Raw genomic sequence first — 22,942 nt, forward strand, 5'->3', positions numbered from 1 at the left:
TCAGTACGTTCTATGACTCTGGAGCCTGGCACAGTGCCTGACATGTAGTGGATGTCCAATATACAGTTGTTGAATCGGTATATTGACATCTTCTTGACTCAGATGGGATGGTACACAAAAACCATAAAGTACTAAATCGATGTGAGCCCACTTGTTATTATCAGACTAACCCTGCCCCTTATTCACTCCTCCCAGAGAAGAAGGGGGAGTGTTTGGGAGACGTCTCAATTGCTCAGAAGTCAGGCAGGGAGAAGGGGTGCTAGGTATTGGCTCCCCCTCAAACATTACAAGAGAAGTAGTTCTCCTTTCAATATTCTCTTATAACTTATTTGAAATGCTTCATTAATTCACACGCAACAAATCCATGTTTATGACAATCCTGTTAGGATCAGAATTGTTTTGCCTGCCATTAAGAAAAAGAGTTGGTGCTAACTTGCAAATAGGGCATCAGGGACACAATTAAACTAGACAGGAAAAGAAATTTCAAGATAATTTTAAGCATTGCAAAGGTTCTATTTTGCACAGAATCAATACAAATTACTTTTCTCCAAGAAAGTAGGTTCCAGTTATCAATAATCTTCTTACCCTATCTCCAGAACACTTTCAATAAAGCCAGTTTCATTATTTTAAAGCAGGAAGAATAACACCACAAATGGAACATCGGAAGATTAATGGACATGTTGGGGGAACTAGCTGTTAGTACTTAAGAAAGCCTGTGTGTTTGGAAGTGACAAGAACTCTTGGATGTTTTGAATAATATTGTTTCTAGGGAAAGCAAGAAGGTATGAAAGCACCAGCACACAGCCTGATTGAAAGAAACTTGGTAACTGCCTGTGGAATAAAGGACTGATTGTGGACCTAACTTGTTTCCAGGGAAGAGCAGAGGAGGGGGTTCTGCTGCATGCCCCAGGGGCTTCACCTGTCCTGGCCACATGGATGACTGACATTTTGGAGGACTAGCTTACTGATCAATGAACTTCAGACACTTTAGCAGTTAAGGTTTGCTCTGTATCCTGAGTCATGTGGGACTAAATTGATCTCAGTTTGATAGCTCTTATTTCAAATAATTTAGGAAAACAGCCTTATTTAAAAATCTTCCTCTTTAGAATACTTCTGTTCCATCTCAGTAATCCTTGCTTTATTATTGAAGTACATCTGATTAGAAAGAAATGGAAATATTGTAATATTACACTTTATACCCTCTGGCTCAGTAATCCCAGTATTAAGAATCTCTCCTAGGGTAATAAGAAGAGATTTGGGCAGAGTTTGTGTGCAATGTTATGCCAGAGCAGTGTTACAGCTGATGCTTGAACAGTATGAGGGTTAGGGTACAGACCCTCTGCACAGTTGAAAATCCATGTATAGCTTTTGACTCCCCCCAAACTTAACTACAAATAGACTGCTATTAAGTAGGGCCTTATCAGTAACACAGTCAATTAACATATTTTATATGTTATCTTTACTATATACTGTATTCTTGCAATAAAGTAAGCTGGAGAAAGCAAAATATTATTTAAAAAATCATAAGGAAGAGATGCTAGATTTATTGTATTTATTGGAAAAAAAACCCATGTATTACTGGACATGCACAGTTCAAACCTGTGTTGTTCAAGTGCCAACTGTATTTATAACAGTAAAAAGATAAAAAGAAAACTAAGTGCCCTGAAGTGGGGGGATGATGAAAATAAACATAGTGTACCTACAGAATTATATTTTGTACTGTCATTAAAATGTGCTGACTTCCAGTCAAGATGGAGGTGCAGGTAAATATGCCTTGCCTCCATGCACAACTGTAGCAAAAAATACCACTGGACTACAAAACAAATAGCAGCCTGAATTGTCAGAAAATCAAGCTGTGTGCGAGTCTGACAACCAAAGATTTAAAGAAGCCACATTCTTCCAGATGGAAAGAGGGGCAGAGATGTGGAGAAGCTCAGAGAGGTGGAGAGGAGTGGAGACACAGAGTGGCATGGAGAAGGGAATGGGCTGTCTCACATCCATGTGTGGTGGACAAAAAACAAGAGGGATATCTCAGGAGCAAGGGATCCTAACCCCGATCCAGACTACCCAGCTCAGGATTCCAGTAACAGGAAGATGAGTCTCCATAACTTCTGGCTGTAAAATCCAGTGGCGGTTAGGGCAGTGGGAGAAACTGAGGAATTCTCAAGAGACTCTTCTTAAAGGGCCCACAATGGGCTTAAAACTCATGCAGATCAACCCCTTCTGGGATTCAGCACCAGGGCAACAGCTGGAAGGGCACCAGTGGCACACAGGGAGAAAGTGAAGTGTGAGCGCCAGGAGATAGCGTCCTCCTGGCAAAACTCCAGAGGCTAGGCAGTGGCATTGTCTGCTGTGAGCCCCCCCCCCCCCCCCCCCAGACAGAGCAACAGAGCAGTGACACGGGTTGCCCTGTCCTGGCAAATACCCAAGGCTCCACCCCATACAACTTAACAGGTGCACTTTTCTACAATAGGACACACTACAAAGACAGGGAGTCAAAGTAACTCTACCTAATACAAAGAAACAAACATAAGAAGGCTGCCAAAATGAGGAGACAAAGAAACATGGCCCAAATGAAAGAACAGATCAAAACTCCAGAAAAAGAACTACATGAAATGGAGATAAGCAACCTATCAGATGCACAGTTCAAAACACAGTTATGAGGATGTTCCAGGAACTCACTGGGTATTTCAACAGCATAAAAAAGATCCAGGCCTAAATGAGACTTGCATTAAGTGAAATAAAGAAAAATCTACAGGAAGCCAATACTGGAGGGAATGAATCCAAGAATCAAATCAACGATTTGGAACACAAGGAAGGAAAAACATTTAATGAGAACAAAAGGAAGAAAAAAGAATTAAAAAAACAAAGATAGGCTTAGGAACCTCTGAGACATCTTAAAATAATGAAATAAAACTTCCTTAGTTTGGTGAAGGAAATAGACACACAAGTCCAGGAAGGACAGAGAATCCCAAACAAGATGGACGCAAAGAGGATCACACCAAGACACATCATAATTAAAACGCCAAAGGTTAAAGATAAGCAGAGAATCTTAAAATCAGTGAGAGAAAAGCAGAGAGTTGCCTACATTGGAGTTCCTATTAGACTATTAGCTGATTTCTCAAGAGAAACTTTGCAGGCTAGAAGGGACTGGCAAGAAGTATTCAGAGTGATGGAAAGCAAGGACCTACAATCTAGATTACGCTATCCAGCAAAGCTATCATTTAGATTTAAAGTGCTTCCTAGACAAGATAAAACTAAAGGAGTTCATCATCACCAAGCCCTTATTATATGAAACGCTAAAGGGAATTATATAAGAAAAAGAAGAAGATAAAAAAGATGAACATTAAAATGGTAGTAAATTCACAACTATCAATAATCAAATCCAAATAACTAAGCAAACAAGCAGAACAGGAACAGAATCCTAGATATGGAGATCATTTGGAGTGTTATCAATTGGGAGGGGGGAAGGGGAAAATAAGGGGAAAGGTGCAGGTATTAAGAAGCACTTTAAGCACCTTTGGTAGGTTCAGAATAGACAGGTGGATGTTAAGAATAGTATAGGAAATGGAGAAGCCAAAGAACTTATATGTGTGACCCATGGACATGAACTAAGGGGGGGGACTGTTGGAGGGAGTGGGGGGTACTAAGTGGAGAGGGGCAAATGGAAAAATTGGGACAGCAGTAATAGCATAACCAATAAAATATATTTTAAAAAGTGTTTATAAAAATTATTCAATGACATTGTAAAGTCTATATTATTAAGTGAAAAAATTTGATTATAACTTTATTAAATATCTGTCAGTCAAGGAAATACTCCAAAATGTTATGTTAATTTTCTTTTTTATACTTCTTATAATTTTCCAAATTTTCCATAGCATGTGATTTTGCTTTTACAAATAAGAAAAGGGTTATTAAAGAAAATAACAAGGCAATGAAGTGTATTATATATCAAAAGAGAAGCAATCACAGACTTTCTTACAATCTTAGACTTCTCTTTACATGGCTTGTTCATTTTATAAGCCTGTGAAGAGATTAACTCCCATGACTGAAAATGCTAGGAAGAAAAATACAACCTGGTTTGTCTTTTGGGGGTGGGGGTGGCAAGGAGATGTTTTCTGGGGGCCATTAGTACGGATTTTGGGGCAGCAGCTTGGCTTGTTGGAAAGAGGAGACTATTAGCTGTGTTACCTTGGAGACAGTGATACCCTCCCCCCAGGGTCGTGGTAAGGATTACACCAGATCATGAGAGCACTTGGCACAGGGCGGGCACTTCACAAAAGCTGTTGACTCTGGATTTTCTTCAAGGTTATGAATATGCAGCCAAACCCTGCAAGAACAAAAGGTGGGTTCTTTGCTGGTTTCCCCCGACAGGACTAATTAAGAAGCAAAGTGATTTGTAAAGGAATGTTGTTACATTTATTGTTTAAGACCAAGTGAGTTCTTCATGTGTCATCGAGCTTCTAAAGCAAAGACAAGACAAGGAAACGAAAAGCCCCATACCTACTACAGGAGGCTTGCCTCCAAAGTCCACCCCACCTGCACCTCTCCGGGCCCACTCCTGCTCGTGAACTTATGGGAAGTTCCAGCAAAATCATCAAGGAGATAAATGGGCTCTGACTGTCTTTGATTTGTCTTCTTCCCAATGCCCTGTCTTCCTTTGGACCCTGGGACTGAACGTGGTTTCCTGGTCTTCCAAAGTCCCCTGCCCCATGGAGGGCTACCCTGAAGTGGGGCCATAGTGTGGTGGTTAAAACTTAGTCTCTGTGATATCAGGTTGGCTGGTTTTGAATCCTTGACATGTTACTCAACCTCTTTGGGCTCGGTTCCACATCTGTAAAACGAGAATAATAACAACACCTGATAAAGTTGTGGTGATGCTTAATGCATGTGAAGTGTTTTGCATAGTGTCTAAAACACAGAAAGCATCAACAAAGTTTAGTTATTATTATTATTATTCTTCCTCCAGGTTCTTGCTCTAAAAATATCTCCTAAACACAAGGCCAGAAAGCACCTCCCTCAGTGAGGAGGGTGTAGAGGTTAGAAGCACAGGTTTTGGCACTGGACAGAGGATAAAATGGAGTGCGTCACTCCAGCTGTGTGACCGGGGCCAGGTTGCTTAATATCTCTAAGTCTCAACTGAAACTTGGGGCTATGGGTTGCTAAGAGCATTGAATAATGCTTAGCAATGAGTCTGATTTGGGATAGGTATTTAATATGTTTTAGCTTTTATTGTTCTAAGGGTACGGTGCATATCTCTTTCCGTCCTCACGAAATCCTCTTTTTGCAAGTGAGGAAACTTGGGCAAAGAAAAGTTTCAAGGTCACACAATCAGTAATTGACAGAACCAGAACTTGAGTCCAGCCAGTCTGACCCCCAGCCCCTGTTTTAACCACTGTAGTTACCTGTACACCAGCCCCTCTGCTTGATGGTAACGAATTCATTCTTACTTCAGAGTAAATGGCCAACAATAAATACGTTTCTTCCCCTCCTAACAGCGTTACCCTTAGAAAAAGCACTATGATTTTTGATATTTGATCAGTGCAATGACTTTTAATGGTCTGAATTTAAGTCTGACAAGAATTGTACAATTAACAGTGTTCTAAGATGCTGAAAACTTTATCCAGCTGCAGTTAGTCCCATTGGTTCACTGATACAAGTTAACAATCAAAAACTGAAAGAGAACTTCTAGTGACACAGTATCACCCTCTCCACAGATTCCCCAGGGATGAGATGCAAGGAACTACAGCAGGTTAGTGAGGGTGATATTTAGATATTTCCTGGATAATGGTGGTGGGAGCTGATGTTGCGCACGCGCACACTCACATCCCTTGGCCCTTCTTAAGCAAATAGACTCAGCATTGGAAAAGACCTTAGGAGGCATGTAATTCTCCCATCCACAGAAATCACTGGTTTTTAAAACCATCCCTGTGGAATAGTTATCCAGCATTTGAGTATCTTCAATGAGGTACTCAACTGGATAACACTATTTAGGAAACTCCTTATACATTGACTGAATTCCATTCCTTTGTAATTGCTATCTCTAGAGCCCAATTCTCTCTTACACAGTAATGCAGAAGTCTAATTCACTCTTCTAAAATGCAGCCCCTTATAAACAGAATTGCTTCACCGAACAGGTAATTATCGAGTATGAGTCAGGTGCTGTGCAAAAGGCAGTGGGAACAGAGCTGTGAAAAAGACCCAAACCCTACCCAATGTGATGTGGACAGGCCAGCAAGAGCCTGGTCAAGAAAACATACTTTACTTCAGTATTTCCAGATCCTTCAATCACTTCTGGTACCATAGTTTTTGGATCCCTTAACATCCTGGCTACCCCCTTTCAAAACATGTAAATTAAAAAGATTGTTTTCATCATTGCCATGTAAATTTGTTTTATTCCTTGTTCTCCACTTACACTTTACAGAATGCCAGACTTCTTCCTATGCATCCCTTTGAGATTCTTCTTCATTCAGTTTATGGAGAAAATATTTCTGAATTGCCATCCTATACCTTGTCAAGAATTTTGCAAGGAATTGATGAATGATGGTGAAATGCACATTGGCTGTGTCTGCAGGTGTATGCTACTGAGGGAGAAAGACATAGGTGCAAACAGCCATCATCCCCGTGACAAAGAGCTGTAACAGAAGTAGGAACAAATGCCAGTGAAAGTGAGAAAAGTCTGTTGAAAGCTTTCAGGTTGGTAGTGGAATCCCAAATAAATTCTTTCTTTTCACTATTTTATTATTTTCTTCAGCTCTGTGCTATTATTTAATGTGTGTCAAAGAGGGGTCTTTTAAAAGTTCTAAGTGGTAAGTAAAGCTGTTCTATATTTCCTGTCTACATTGAAAAGAAGCTATGAGAAACTTACAGTAAATCATCATCATGTTAAGACCTTAGGTTTGTGTAACCATATGTATAATGCTTGAGATTTGATAGGAATCAGCTCTTTTATCTTCATATTATTTTCTTCATTTTATAGATTTGGCAACTGAGGCTGAGAGAAGTAAATGATGTGACAAAGTGGCAGAACCAGAACTCAAAACCATCCAGGACACTAAGCCTGGGTTTTTTTACTTGCTTTAGCCACAACCACTATCCCTAATAAAAGTGTGGATTCAACATGAAAATTGAAATAAAGATATACACTGAAACCCCACAGAAAGAGGAAGATAATTCATCAGCAGGTAGACAGTGGCAACTCCGCTCCTTGGCAACCGACTCCAAGGAGCAAAGGGCAACCTCAATTACATCCCTCCACTGCCAGCTCACATTCAAGTTTGTATAAGCCTGTGTTTGCTCTTGGACAGGCTTCCAGGTCTTTGTGCACTCTCCCCACCCCTACTGCTATAAATAGACAGTAGTCCCAGAAGGTTATTTGGTTTGTAATTAACAACAGTTTCCTGTTGTAGGGCTCCATGCACATCAGGTGACAGGTCACACATGAGTTCCATTTCCTTCCCTTTATAAGTCAGTGACACCATTGTGTTAGCACGAACATTGTCATTTTGCCTTCAAAATGACAGGCCAGTCAAGGTTATTCTAGTTAATGTCATAGAAGCTTAAGAAATCAGTTACAAATATAACAGGGTTTTTGAAAAGAAAAATGCAAACAGTCTCTATTGATCATGTGTGTTTACCCCTGGAGTATGTATCCTATTGCTTTGAAATAAAGAAGTCTTTCTATCAGTTCCCATTTCCTTCTGACTTATAGTCCTGTGATGGGGTATGGTACATGTGCATAGTGGTGAGGCATTTACTTTTATGTCTTCAGAAGGTGAAAATATTTCAAACTCTTAGATCAAAATGGTAACCTAATGTTGCTGCTTTTTTATTAAATTAAATTATTGGGGTGGCACTGGTTAAACATCATATAAGTTTCCAGTGTACAATTTTACAGTACACTCTCTGTTTGTGCGCACACCACCCACAGTCTAGTCCCTTTCCATCAATACATTTTTGGCTTTTTTATTACCTTGCCCTCCCCGCACCCTCCTTCCCCTCTGGTAACCACCATACTGTTGTCTGTGTCTATGTGTTTGTTGCTTTCTTTTTTAGAGCCCACGCACGAATGAATTCATATGGCTTCTGTCCTTTTCCATCTGTAATGTCACTGTTTAATACTGAATGCCTACACTGAAAATATGAAGGACATCCCTGACTTTGCAGTCAAGAATGCAAAACTATATTCTTATTCATTTATGAGGTTTAAAAATGGGACTTGTCTTTCATTTTACAGAACCAGTTAGCTCCAGACTACCCACGGCTCCTGCAAACAGTCAGGAAGGGTTGGCTTCCTGGCCCTGCACCAGATACTTTTGTTTTAGTGTTTGGGAAAAGCTAGACTTCTATCTGTCTGACCTCAATCCCTCTCCAATAGCTTTCATTTTTCCAAAAGGCCACCAACAGTTTTCACCACCAACTGCAAGTGTAAGAGGTAAACCTGCCTCCTCCAGCTTCTCAGCTTCAGCCTGTCCGTGCAGGACTTACCCATCAGAGCTGGACTTAGCATGTCAGCTAAAACTTGGTAAGTCCCAAAATTATGATCAGTGCTATGTTACTCAAATACACGACTTTGAAAATGACACCATTTTGAATTAGCTTTACAAATACAAGCTAACACATGTTTTGGCTAAATGTAATATTTCTTGGTGGAGCAGCTGAATATCACTATGGAAGTTCAGTTAAAGTAAATATTTACTAAGTGAATGGAACAAAATGAAAAGGATCACTTGGTCAAATTAAATTTTCAGGCACTAACAAGCTCTCCAACTGCTTGTCTGTTCTGCTGTTTCCCTAGTTCACTGTCACCTGGGTTCCACAATTCAATCCTCCACTAGTTTCAAACCTCGGCCTCTTAACGGACAGCTCTGTCTCTGGAAACCATCTACGAGGAACTATAACTTCCCACCATTAAACACACAAACCCATCCCATCCGTGTTCCTTGTCATAACCCACATGTGGTCCTTCTTCACCTGCACTTTAGAATCCAGCCCTCCTGCATTTAGAGAACTCTTCTTCTCTTCTTGTGTATTCTCCTTTTCTCTAATGAGTGGATCCTTCGTATGAATTTTGAAACATGGTCAAAGATTCATTACAAACAAACACACAAGCAAGCACAAGTTACCCCAACAGCCTTTTGTAAGGGCAACAGTTTCCTCCACGTTTCTATGTACAAGGCCCATTATCCATTCTCTCTCTTCCTCATCGTCTTGTCAATATTTGACACTCTCTACGTTTAGAAATACTGTTTTCTTTGACTTTCGGAATCCCACATTTAACTCATTTTCCTCCTATCTGTCTAACAGCTTCTTCTACATCTTTTTCTAAAATTTGTATTTATTGATTTTAGAGAGAGAGAGGAAGGGAGGACAGAGACAGCTAGAAACATCGATTTATCATTCCACCCATTCATGCATTCACTGGTTGATTCCTGTACATGCCCTGACCGGGGAATGAACTCACAACCTTGGTGTATCAGGACAATGCTCCAGGCAACTAAGCTACCCAGTCAGGGCTCTTCTATATCTCCTCTGCTGCCTTATCTTTCTCTTCCCAGCCTTTAAGTTTTCTCAGTGCTTAGCTTTAGACCTTTTTCTCTTTTCAGGTCTGTTCTCTTTCTCCAAGTATTGTACCTCCACTTACAGCTTCAACTTCTACTCAAATTCAGCAGCTCACAAATGAATAGATCTTCCCTCTAAGCACCAGACCTGTGTATTTAATTGTTCACTTGAATTCTGTACTTGGATGTGTTACGGCACTTTCAACTCATCATGTCTAAAATTACACTTTTGCTCTATCCTCACGGAACTGGTGTTTCCTTAGTGCTCTTTCTCAGTGAATGCCACTACCATCCACCCAGCTGTACAAGTTAAAAACCCAGACATCATCTTCAACAGCTCACTCCCCCTTGGCTCTCATATCCATTCCTACATGAAGTCCTGTTGATTTTGCCTCACAAGTACCTCTCAAATACATCCCTTTCTGTCCATCTTCTCTACCGCTCTAGTGCAATGTACCACCCATGATCTTTTGTCTGAAGCACTGCAGTCTCCCGCTGGACTCCCTAGGTGCACCCTTGCTTTGCTCCAAAGTGCTGTCCACACTGCAGCCAGAACATTGTTTTTAAAAACACAAATATAATGTTGATACAGCCTCCCACCTCCCTTCCCCAAAACAAAACTGAATCACTCTTCAGGGCTTCCCATTGCTCTCAGGGTAAAATCACAACACCTAACCCGCTCTACAGAGCTCTGATCTCCGGGCCCATCTCACACCGCCTCCCCCTTACTGAGCAGTCAGCCACCCTGGCCTTCTTTCAGATGCCATGCTTCTTCCCACTTATGCAGGCCATTTCTTTTTTACAACCATCCCTTCTGACCCCCTGTCCTTTCTTATCTCACTTCATCACATATACCTGGTTACCTCTTACTCATCTTTCAGATCTCAACTCAAACATCATTTGCCTCAGAAAAGCCTCTCACTACCTCACTAACCCCCTCTGCACATGGCACTATGTACTTCTGCCAATCCCTGAACAAAGTTTTAATTACATATTTATTTATGAAATCGTTTTATTATGATGATGATGATCTATTTCAACAATAAAGCTCCAGGATAGTAGGGACTGTGTCTTCTTTTGCTTACACTGTATCCCCAGTGCTTCATGTAGGGTCTGGCACATGAGATATTTGCAGTATTAGCTGAATGAGTAAGTACATTAATACGGTCGAAGGCAGGGCATAGATGAGGCATTTGTGTAGTGAGAGAAGAGGTCCTATGATGGAGCCTGGTCAACACAGCATTTTCAAGGGAAGGCAGAAAAAGAAAAACCATGTGGAGGGGAGGAGAAAAAGAAATAGTGACTACAGAGGTAGTGTAAGCCAAGGGAGCCAAGGGTTTTGAGAAAGCAGAAAGTGCCATCAGGGTCTCAGGCCCCAGATACTGTAAAAACCGAGAAACGGTCTCCTGACTTGGCAGTAATGAGATGATTTTTAACCGTCTCTTAGGGGAACAGAGCAGGCAGTAGGTGGTTTACAGGGCAGATTGGGAGGTGAGAACATAGGATTGTGGGAGGTGACTTCTCTTTCCCTAAATTTGGGGTTGAAGGAAAAAAGAGAGGAAAGACAGTCTCCCTCTTGACATTTCTGTGGCCCCTGGCACTGTTCATGGTCCCTTCTTTCTTCAAAGGGGTAACAGACAGAGAAAAAGAAAAGATACTTTGAGGATGAAAACCCTGAGAAAGATAAAGCAATACCCATTGATGAATCAAGGTCCGGGGAGAAGTGAAATAGATGAGATCAAGGACTTGGGTGGATGGTGGGCCTGGAGATACTCTGTTGTTGGTGCATGTACATTAGGGTTGTTATGTCTTCTTGGGGTAGTGACCCCTTTATCAGTAGGTAATGCCTTTATCCCTGATAACTTCCTTGCTCTCAAGTCTGCTCTAAATCAATGTAGTTACTCCTGCTTTCTTTTGATGAGTATTAGCATGGTATACCTTTCTCTAGCCCTTTAAATTAATCTATATGTGTTTAAATTTAAAGTGGGTTTCGTATAGGCAACATATAGTTGGGTGTTGTTTTTAAATCTTCTCTGAAAATTTGTCTTTTAATTTTTCTACTTAGATCAGTGACATTTAAAGTGTTTATTGATATATATTTGGGTCAATATCTACCCTATTTGTTACTGTTTTCTATTTGTTGCCCAAGCTCTTTGTTCCTCTTTTTCTGCCTTTGTGGTTTTAATTGAGCATTTTACACCGTTTCATTTTCCCTCCTTTCTTACCATATTGATTATACTTCTTTTTTTTAAAGATTTTATTTATTTAGTTTTAGAGAGGGAAGGGGGAGAGAGAGAGAGAGAGAGAGAGACAGAGAGAGAGGCAGAGAGAGACAGAGAGAGAGAGACATCAATGTGCGGTTGCTGGGGGCCATGGCCTGCAACTTAGGGCATGTGCCCTGACTGGGAATCGAACTTGTGATGTCTGGTTCACAGCCTGCGCTCAATCCACTGAGCTACGCCAGCCAGGGCTGATTATACTTCTTTATACTTCCTTTTAAATGTTTAAAAAAGTGGTTGTCCTAGAGTTTGCAATATATATTTACAAATAATCCAAGTGCACTTTCAAATAAGTGGACCATGCACACACCTTAGAGTAACAAACCATTCCTAATTCCTCCCTCCCGCCATTTGCATCATTACTACCGCTCACCTCACTTAGGCCTAAGCACAGGTAACCTAATACATTGTTGCTATCATTGTTTTGGACAAACTGCTATCTGTTAGAGCAAATAAAAATAATAAAAATTTTTAATTTAAAAAGTGTTAATTTTACTTTCACTTATTCATTCTCTGATATTCTTCCTTTCTTCATGTAGACGTGAATTTCCGATTCAGAACTTCATTTTTTTACTTCATGTAAAGAACTTCATTTAACATTTCTTGCAAGGCAGGTCTACTGGCAACAAACTCCCTCAATTTTTGATTGAGAAAGTATTACACCTTCTCAATTGAAAAGCAATTTTTTTCTCTGGTTTCTTTTGAGATTTTTTTCTTTATCTTTGATTCATTGCAGTTTGAATATGATATACCTAGGTATAATTTTTGTAAAAAATATATTTATCCTGCTTAGTGTTTTCTGAGCTTCCTATGTCTGTGGCTTAGAACTTGATACTAATTTGGGGGAAATTCTCAGTTATTATTGCTTCAATATTTACTCTGTCCCTCCCTTTCTTCTCCTTCCTGTACTCCCATTATTGGTATATTATGTCTTTTGTCATTGTCCCACAGATTGAATATTCTGTTCTTCTTTTTCCACCTGTTTTCTTTTTGCCTTTCAGTTTTGAAAGCTTCTATTTTCATATCCTCATGCTCAGAGGTTCTTTCCTCAACTATGTTCAGTCTATTAATGAGCCCATTACAGGCAGTCTTCATTTCTGTTACAGTGTTTTTGATCTTTAGCATTTCTTTTTGATACTTTCTTGGAATTTCCAGGTCTCTCCTTACATTATCCATCCCATCTTGTGTGTTGTCTACGTTTTTAATCTAAGCCTTTAATATATTAATCATAGTAAAAACTCTTTTGGCCCTGGCTGGGTGGCTCAGTTGGTTGCAGAGTTGTCCCCTACAGTGAAAGGTTGTGGGTTTGATTCCCAGTCAGAGGACATACAGAGGTTGGAGGTTTGATCCCCAGGAGGGGTGCATGTGGGAGGAAATCGGTCAATATTTCCTCTCACAGTGATGTTTCTCTTTCTCTCATTCACTCACTCTCTTCTCCTGTCTCTAAAATCAATAAACATTAAGGATTAAAAAAACACCACCAAAAATCCCTCCTTTTCTGATAACTCAAACATTCTGCCATATCTGACTCTTGTTCTGATGCTTCTTCAATCTCATCAAACTATGTTTTACTTCCTAATATGTCCTGCCATCTTTTGTTGAGAGGCAAACATGGCACAGTAGGTAGAAGGAACTACAGTAAATAAACTTTCCATAATGTGATGGTAAGGTATGGTGGGGGGGAGTGTTGTATAAAATGCATGGAGTCCTATGATTAGTTCTCAGTCTTGTGTGGGTCTATGCCTCTGAACTGTAAACTTCACCCGTGCTGCTTAGGTGTTTTCCCCCCTTAAGTGGAGCAGAATGGCTAGAGGTGGCCAGTGTTGGTATTTCCCTTCTCCTAGTTAGGTTGCAGGTTAGGTTCTGTGTTGGGAACAAGGAAATTAAGAACTAAATTTAACCTTAATAGACAAGAACCACATTGTAGCTAAAAAGAAATGATAAAAGAGACAAAGTACAATTAAAGCAAACATCCTGTGTCTAGCAGACGCTCTCCCCTGGGTAGGCTAGATAAGCAGTGCTTTGTAGTTTTTAATGAGAAAATAGAAAACTAGCTAGCTAGAGCCAGGAGATTACTAGGTTAATGAACAAACATCCTGCCTTCCTGCCGATGAAAGAATGCTTGGTTTGAAATTCCCGCGAGCGGTCTTTGTAAGCGAATTACTAACTGCCACGTCTGCTTCTGTATAACGCTTGCTTGCCCGCCCATATATAAGAAGGTAGTTGTAAGCGCTCGGCGCGGCTCTCGTTTGCAGCTCCTTGTGGGCACTGTGTCGCTGGACACTTTGAGAGTTCGCCCCTGCGCAGGTTAAACTTGGCCAATAAAGTAACATCTTTGATACCCTGAAAGTCTCTGATATTTGTTCTCGAGTTTGCTGGATGGTACATTCTGGTAAAATAGTTTCTCCTGAGAGCAGACCTTATTAATAAGAACAAAGTGCTCTGGGTAATTCAAAATGGTTCCTTTCTCCCTACTCTGGCCAGAAGCACAAGATTTTTCTCTGGTATTCACTGTGGAAATCAGTCAGTTCTTGGAGGTGAAACTCACAAGTGTGGGGACCTCTCAAACCTCTCTGAGTCCCCTGGAATTTTTAACTCTCACACTTGCCCACACTGAGCCTTCAGCAATTTGTCAATTACAGGTTGGGTTTCCGGCCCTGGCACTGGTTCCTATGGAGATTCTGGCTTGCCGGTTTTTCACTGTTCTGGTAAGTTGTGATTCTCTGAATCTGCCTGCCTGTCTTTCCAATTTTTAGTGTAGTGGTTTGCCTTATGACCTCACTTCTCTAACAGACCTAAGAATTGTTGATTTTTCAGTTCATTCCACTTTTCACTTGTTGTTAGGGCAAAGTGGTGACTTCTAAATGTTTACATGACAGGCCGGACGCCAGAAATGTTAAGATAATTTGTATTCCTCTAGCTGAAAATATGGCGACCTCTGTCACCTACAAAGGCAATAATTCCTGAAAAGTTCAGCCTAAGTCGAGTTTGGGGGAAGAAAAAAAAGGTGTTCACATTTTTGGAGTATTTGTTCTGTATGAGGTAATTTGCACTCCCTACTTCCCACAATAGTAATTCTTAGTGGAATCATCATCATCATTTTCTAGAACATAAAACCTACGCTCAAAAGAGGTAGCAAGTTATCAAAAAACCACATATTAAGAACTAGAAATCACTTTACTGGCTTTTAAAATAATGCAAATTTACTGAGCACATGCTGTGTACCAGGCTGTGTGACAGGCATGTGACACACACAGAGAGAACAAAGTCCCTGTGGTATAGGAAGATGTTACAACACAAGGTTTTGTGGGCCCCCTGAGTAGGTGGCCCACAAAGTTCAGTAGGTGAACTGAACCTGCAACAAGAGAAGGTCTTCCTCAAGAAGCTTGGTCTTGAAGAAGCATGAGTAGGGGTTATCTGGGGCAGAAGTGATGGGGTTGGTGCAGCTTCCATACAGAAGAAAGGGAGTGTGCTAAGCACAATCCATTTGGGGAACTGTAAATGGCTTGGTGTGCCTGGAGCATTCAGTGTATTTTGGAGATTGGCAAGGGATGAGTTTGGGGATTGGCAAGGGATGAATCATATTTAAAGGTACCCATGGTCACAGTAAGAGGTTCCACTTTAATTCTGACATCAACGAGGAGTCAAGAGGGTTTTAGGCAGTGGAATGTCATGACTGGCTTTTCTTTGCAGAAAGATGATTTTGATGTGTGAGGAGCCAGAGAAGCATGCTGGTTAGGAAACTGAATCAGTGGGTCCCAGTGGGGAAGGCTGAGGGTTTGTGAACCAGGGTGGCAGCAGTGGGCCTGGAGAGGTAAGGAGCGATTCCTGCACAGGAGAACTGACTAGCTTCTTCATCTCACTGATGGAGGGAGGGAGGGAGGGAGGGAAAGGAAGAAAGCTAGGAAGACGCCCTTGTTGTTGGCTTGGGCAGCTGGGAGAATGGTGGGATCATTCACAGAATTACAGAAAACAGGAGGAAGAACAGATTTTGTGGGGGAAGATGGTGAGTTTGGTTTAGGACGTGTTGACTTTGAGATGCACACGGGAAGTCCAACCATTGCTGTTTAGCAGGCAGACATATGCAAAATCATGGCTGTGACTGTGCTTCTCAAAAGAGAACATGTGCAGTGAGATGTGAAGGGGCCAAACACCCACGTTTAAATAATGAACTGACAGAGAAGAGTCAGCAAGGAAAGCAGGAATGAGTGAGTCGGGAAGTATGAGGGGCATGAAAAAAGAGCAAGCACATGGGGAGGCGGGGCACGGGCAAGGGCTTTGTGACCTGGGCTGGCTCAGGGCTCACAAAATAGATCTCTCCCTCCTTGACTCTAAATAAGCTCCGTTTTCTAGCCTTCTTACCTTAGAGAGAGCCAGAGACTGGAAATATCAAATGAATGTGAGAGGAGGTAATGTGTGTAATTAAGAGCGGGTCTGTTTTCCTCATGCTCTTTTCCTTCGCATCTATGTTCCTTTTGGAAGTCATATGTAAAAAATACCTTTAGAAGGAAAACACTCTGATTTTGAGTTTTATTTGTTACTGTAGCAGAGCCTAGCCTATTTTTCCTGGCCCTGCTTCTACAATCAGACAGCTGCATTTGAATTTTGTTTTTACCTTTGGCCAGTTATGTGACCTTGAATAACTGGCTTAATTTCTTTTTTGAGGAGGAGAGAGAAAGAGAGAGAGAGAGAGAGGAAGGGAGGGAGGGAGAAAGAGAAATGCTGATTTGTTGTTCCACTTATTTATGTATTCATTGGTTAATTCCTGTATGTGCTCTGACTGGGGACCAAACCTGCAACCTTGGCATATTGGGATGATGTTCTTACTCACTAAGCTACCCTGCCCAGGGCCTAAACAGCTTAATTTTTATGTGCCTCAGTTTCCTTATTGGGATAGTAAGATAATAACAATAAATAATGAAATATATTTTATTTTCATAATAAAATAGATTTTATTTTCATAAAAACATTTTAAACAATATATAATAAATAATAATATCTATCTCATATTATTTAGGATAAAATGGGGTAATAAATGCGGAGAATTTAGAACACTATTAAATAGAAATGTTGGAAGCTCATGGAGAGAAGAATGTTGAGAATGCGGGATGGGTTACAGATGGGGACAGCAAACTACCGGGGCTGCCTTCTCACTTTTAATATTTTATTTGTCTTCTGTTCTTATTTTTTACAATAAGGCAGCCCTGGCCAGTGTGGCTTAGTTGGTTGGAATGTCATCTTGTAGACCAAAAGGTCACAGGTTCGATTCCCAGTTAGGGCACATACCTGGGTTGCAGGTTTGATCCCCAGTCTGGACCCATAAGAGAAGGCAGCCAATCGATGTTTCTCTCTAAATGCCAAGTCTTTGCTCAAATCTCTTATCTTTAATGAGGCTATAGGAGTTAATATTGACCATTCCATTTAATAGTGGAATCTGTCCCCCATCCTGGCATTCCTAATTCTTTCACCTTGTTCTCCTTTTCCTTTCCTCATAGAATCGATCAATTCTGACAATCTAGAGAATTTACTAATTTATTATGTTTATCGTTTACTGTGTGTATTCCTCACTAGGATGTAAGCTCCTTGCTTTTCTTATACCATGATATATTTCAAGTCCTTAAACAGTTCCTGGCACACAGTACATGCTCAATTAGTATTTGTTGAGTGACTAAATGGAAAAAGAATATGTGAGAATTTATTATTTTTTTAGATCTTAACTTAGGACTGGAGGCACTTCATGAATCTGGGGACTTGTCTTTTATCATATCTGTAAAATTCTCAACTATTATCTGTTAAAGCGCAGTCTCTGCTCCATCCACTTCATTCTTCTCCTCTGCAATGCCCTTTAGAATATGCCCAGTCATTCTATCCTCAGTGTCTCCTAAGTTCTTTCTTCTATTTGGCAACAATTTAGCTCTCTCTTTTATTCTAAGGCAATTTCCTCAGCTCTATCACTAAGTCTCTTTTTGGCTGTGTCTAGTCTACGATTCAACCTCTTAATTGAATTTTTATTTCAATGACGATTTTCTTTGTGTGCCAAGAATTTCTATTTCCTTTTCCTTTCTGCTTCTTCTTTTCCATTTTTACCCTGTACTTGTTTCATGGTTTCTAGTCTTCCCTTTATCTCTTTGATACTTACAATATTGCTATCTTAAGATTTCTTTTAGACTTTTCTGTTAGTTCCAGTTTTGAGGGTATGAAGCCTTTCCTTCGTTGAACCAGCTAGAAATCTTGTTATGGTTTATTTTTTTGTGCATCCTGTACTTTTGGATTGTGAGCTCAACTTCAATAGTGATTATTTGGCATTTGCCTCTGCTGATGTGTTAAGGGCTAGCAACTGAAAAGGCTGCAAAAATGTACCAGCAAATGGCCTGTCTTTGGAAGCTAGGAAGGGAAGCAGGGCATGTGCTTGAAGTTTATGTCCCTACTGTGAAACCTGCTGTATAACTGTGAGCAAATTACTCTTTGCTTAATTTTCTTATCTATGAAATAGAGATATAATAATTCCTATTTCCTAAAGATGTTCTGAGGAATTAGTGAGATAATCCAATTAAGAAACTTTGCATGATGTTTGGTATGTATTAAGTACCTAATGAATGCTAAAATATTATAAGTATGCAGTAGTCATTATATCACTCAACATCTTGCTTTGTGAAATAAGGAAATAAAACTTAATGCTTGTGAAAATAGCTTCTGAATATGTATATGAAATGTCTAGCCAGCCATTAAATTTGGACAATTGTCAGATCTATCTGCTTTCCTCGTGACATATATTAGTTGAAGATGCGGGAAAACATGCCAGAACATGTTTGCTTGGCTTTCAGCCATGGAAGAGGAGCACTGATGAGAGGCAGGAGGAAGTTTCAGACACTATCCTTTTCAAAAAATAAAGCCCAACTGGAGAGCTGGATAATTTGCCAACTATTTTGCATCATTAAAATATAGCAGTAGGAAGAGTTCTTCTGATAAGAGGAAAGTGACCCAGGTAAATTTCTTTGCTTTTACTCAAATAGAAAATATATTTAAGTCCCCAGCTGCATGTCCTTGACCATCAGTCTGGTTGAAAGGTTAGAAAGAGAAAAGCAGAGCCTGAGCCTGTAGCCAGTGCCTAATAAACACCTTTGGTTTATTGCTGGTTAAGGGGTAGAGATACAAGCAAATTCTTGGGCAAGATAACTCATGTAACCTCATTTCTGTCATGTGTAACTTTTAACTACAACCCTTTCCTTAATTAATTGCCATTTTGGATCTGTGGACAAAGAGGAGCTAAAGGACCAGATTTAATGAATGAAAGCTGTGGGCTACTATGATTTGTCATGGGATATATGTGACAGTGAACATTTCAAAGAACAATTTATAATTCTAATTTTCATGAAATGTTAACAAAGGGTAACATTAAAAATATTTAAACAGAGAAATGTTCTTAGATTCTAATTACCTGATCTTCGTAGTCAGATCCTGTATCAATGACCTCTCCGGTGTCCAACATCATTGAAGGATCAGTGTCACCCGAACCTAAGATTAGGAAAGAAAAGGTTACCTGATGGAGGCCGTCTGTGTATGTTTCTAAAGCAAATAATCTGCCATTAGGTTTCCATATTGTCCTTATGATCACATTAACTTTGCAAAGATTTCGAGATTCTTCCCTTCTGCCAGGCATTATTGGGCCTGCAGATGGAAAATGCAGATGTTGTGGACACTGTGTCCACCCTTAAGAAGACAGTCTTGTGAAGGAGATGGATTTGTCAAAAGTAAGTTGGGAAACCAAAAAGAAAAGGGCTACTAACTCTGACTGGTAGTGGAGGAGATGGTGGAGGTGGGATTCTTCACAAGAAACTAATCCATCAGTCTGAACTGTGAGGGTGCTAGTGGTGTCCAGGAGGAAGGCAGTTTGGTGGGGTGCGGCGGAAACTGAGGTAAAAGGAACAGCATGAGCAAAGTCCAGAGTGGAAGAAGAACAAAGAGTTCTTAAAAACAAGGAATGCTAAGTTTGCTCAGTCCATGAAAGCCTGAGTTTTTCCTCCAGCGTCACCTTAATCCCTGAAGGTGAGAAAAATTGGGTCAATTTAATGTATTAATAGCTTTTTCCTCCCTAGGCACTACAGGTTACATTGAATTGCTTACCAGTGAATCCCCAGGGCTCAAACTTAAACTGGTAACGTTCATAGCGGGACTCCTGCAGCACAACTGATTCGTCGTCCTCATCTAATGACTCTTTCCTGCTGGGAAATACAGGAGTGGGCAAATGCAGATTTACAGGCGTAATGTGAATAGATAATGCAATTAATATATAATAATGCAAAAATAAACTCTGTGTTTTGCATACTCATTACTGTATACCTACTTTTGCCCACTCCTGTGTATATCACCTAACTAGCCAGAGACACAGAATTCAGGGCCACGCACTCTGTGAAGAAATAGCTACTCCACGTTTCATTTTAAACTTGGCCTTGCCGAGTAATTCTTGGCCACACACTATGCAATGAGTAATGTTTAGTGAAGATGGATTTTTTAAACAAAAACATCAAGAAACTCACTCTCCTCTCAGACATGGACCTTTCTAGAAAATCTGCTTTCATGCTTTCTTTTCAAAAAGAGGATCAAGGTAAGTCCTCACACAGTCTTTTTTCAATTCTTTCTTCTCATCATCAGTCCTGCTGTGTTCACCAAACTGACTAAGCACTGAGCAGTGATACTATCATTTACCATTTGTATCTTTAAAAAAATATTTTTTTCAAGGATGATAAAATTTTTCAAAGTGGAGATATTTGGCCCATCAGACCATTTTAGAAAAGCAACCAGCAATAGAGTTGCCATGTACAGTTGCGTGGGTGTGTGCGGCACAACTGCAGGTGATGCCGACTGCACAGTCAGCACGGCCTCAAGGATCCCACTGTGAATGAGGTGCGTGCTAGACTGGGTTTGGGACGGCTGCGTGCCTCACACAGTGAGGCTAGGTGGGTGATGCAAATACTTCAATTACATGTGTAGTTTTTAAAAGTGGGATTACATATAACTTCCCTATCGTTGTGCTTTTGGTATTTTTCAAGTAAAGATTTTTTTGTAAGGTGTGTCTTAGGGCCAAGATACTTGACTGTCTGAAAGCCCAGTTTAAAGATCAGTTTGCACTTATGTGTTATAAGGCAGTGAAGAGGTCAGAAGTAAAATGTATATTTTTTCATTATAAGATCATGGGCATTTTAGAACCAGTATTTCACAGAATCCCAGTTCTTCATTTCAGAAAAGAGAAAAATGAGCTGCAGAGAAGTTAAGTAACTTGGCCATTCAGATTATGCAGAACGTGAGATGAAGACAGAAGCCACAGCCCCCATTTCTCCTAAGACATTCCGCTGACTCCGAATCCTAAGCAGGAGCCATCCCAAACGGCTTCGTAAACGTGACTTTCCATGCTAGCACTCAATAGGAGAGCACCTGGGGGAGGCTGCCATCTCTTCTACATTCTGAGAAAATGAGGAGCAGTGAATGGCTGACGATGAGGCAGGTGCCTGGGTGGCTGCGGAAATGGAAGAATTAGAAGTAGAATCAAGGAGTGTCACCCCAGCCTGTGACAATCACGGGGCTGCTAGTAACAGCACCATTCGAGGTGATGGCAATTTTATTTAGTTTTCATTACTTCCACAGTATGGATATTATCCACCACTGACTACTGGAAGTGGTGATAGGCACTCAAATGACTTCCTCACCTTGCATATGATTATGGTGATTCATGTGAGGTGAGCAATGTAATACAAACACAAAGACTTATTAACCATATAGCTGTTATAGTTCCTGTGTTCTACTTACTTTATTTAGTTAGAAACTGTTCTTTTGGTTGTTTTTTTAAAAAGTACATACCCTGGCTGGTGTGGCTCAGTGGATTGAGTGCCCGCCTGTGAACCAAAGAGTTGCTGGTTTGATTCCCAGTCAGGGAACCTGCCTGGGTTGTGGGCCAGGTCCCCAGCAGGGGATGTACAAGAGGCAGCCACACATTGATTTTTTTCTCCCTCCCTTCCCCTCTCTCAAAAAATAAATAATTTTTTTAAAAAAGTACAAAGCGAAATCCTCTTAGACAACCCAGTTAAGAGATATTACACATTAATATTTGAAACTGGAACAAGATTATTAGAAAACTATTATCATCAAGAGAATGAATAGATCTTTATTTTTTTAAAAAAATGAACAGAAAACAACCTGTGCTTACAAGGAAGAAGAGATTGACTTTCCCAATAGAATGCTTTCTGCAGAAATTTTATTGTATCATAAAGGGATGGGATTTCTTGACAGGTTGTTGCCCTTGGCAACAGTGCTAATATATCATAGAAGGCAATAGACAAAGGATGTTATTATCAGCTCAGATAATGACTGAATAGCTTTCATTTTCTTTTGTATTCGTTGCTTGGTTTGCTGAAAATGGGACCTTTAATAATAGCCTAAGGTTTGAAGTATGAAATAGGGAGGTAAATAGAGCCTTATGGACACATTTTTGCCTTCTTTCATTGGACAATTTAACATATAAAACAACTTCAGTGATCTTGTACTCAAAAAAAGAAAGCAAAATTAGGATATTTGAAAAAGTGATAGTATGGCTTTCACTTCCCCCAGTTTTGAATTTCTTTTCAGCTTTAAAAATATCCTTTCTATAGCTAACAGAGAAAAACATGAGCTGAAATAAAACCCCACAGGGAGCATCAGTGCCACCAGTTTTAGATGGAGAATGGTTTTTGGAAATATTATTTTCAGGCTGTCTCCTCATTAAGTGGGAAGACGATACAAATTGTCTTTAGATGTACCAGAAGGCAACCACACTGCTTCCTGGGCTAATGTTACAGACTTTTTCCTCCTAGTGGATCTTCAATCTGAAACTTGAGGAATGTCCTCCTCTCACTTTGAGTACCAGATAAAGAAACACTCCAGCAAGGCATGGCTTCTTGGGCAGAAAGGGATAAGATAAAACTCTAACACTTCATCTGTTCCTTTGAGGAAAGCAGTCTCTCCTTTGTCCTGTCTCTTCCAAGCATTTTTAGGTAGGGGTTATTTCATCTCTGATTCTAAGAACAATACTTAGAAATTCTATGTATTTGATACATTTGAGGTATTTCTGGA

The 22,942-nt window shown here is 40.2% G+C and overlaps 1 protein-coding gene across 2 annotated transcripts in view; it reads right to left on the reverse strand.

The window, feature by feature from the left end:
- Positions 1–22,942, reverse strand: part of AK5 (adenylate kinase 5) — a 207,089-nt gene that overhangs the window by 72,047 nt on the left and 112,100 nt on the right. For both annotated transcript variants that reach the window (XM_045835572.1, XM_045835571.1), the window contains exon 8: positions 19,278–19,354. In XM_045835572.1, the coding sequence (XP_045691528.1) occupies positions 19,278–19,354 (77 nt within the window). The remainder of the gene's footprint in view (positions 1–19,277; positions 19,355–22,942) is intronic.

This window comes from Phyllostomus hastatus, unplaced genomic scaffold (genome assembly GCF_019186645.2).
Source record: "Phyllostomus hastatus isolate PE091 unplaced genomic scaffold, TTU_PhHast_1.1 phas_contig_209, whole genome shotgun sequence".
NCBI classification, from domain to species: domain Eukaryota; kingdom Metazoa; phylum Chordata; class Mammalia; order Chiroptera; family Phyllostomidae; genus Phyllostomus; species Phyllostomus hastatus.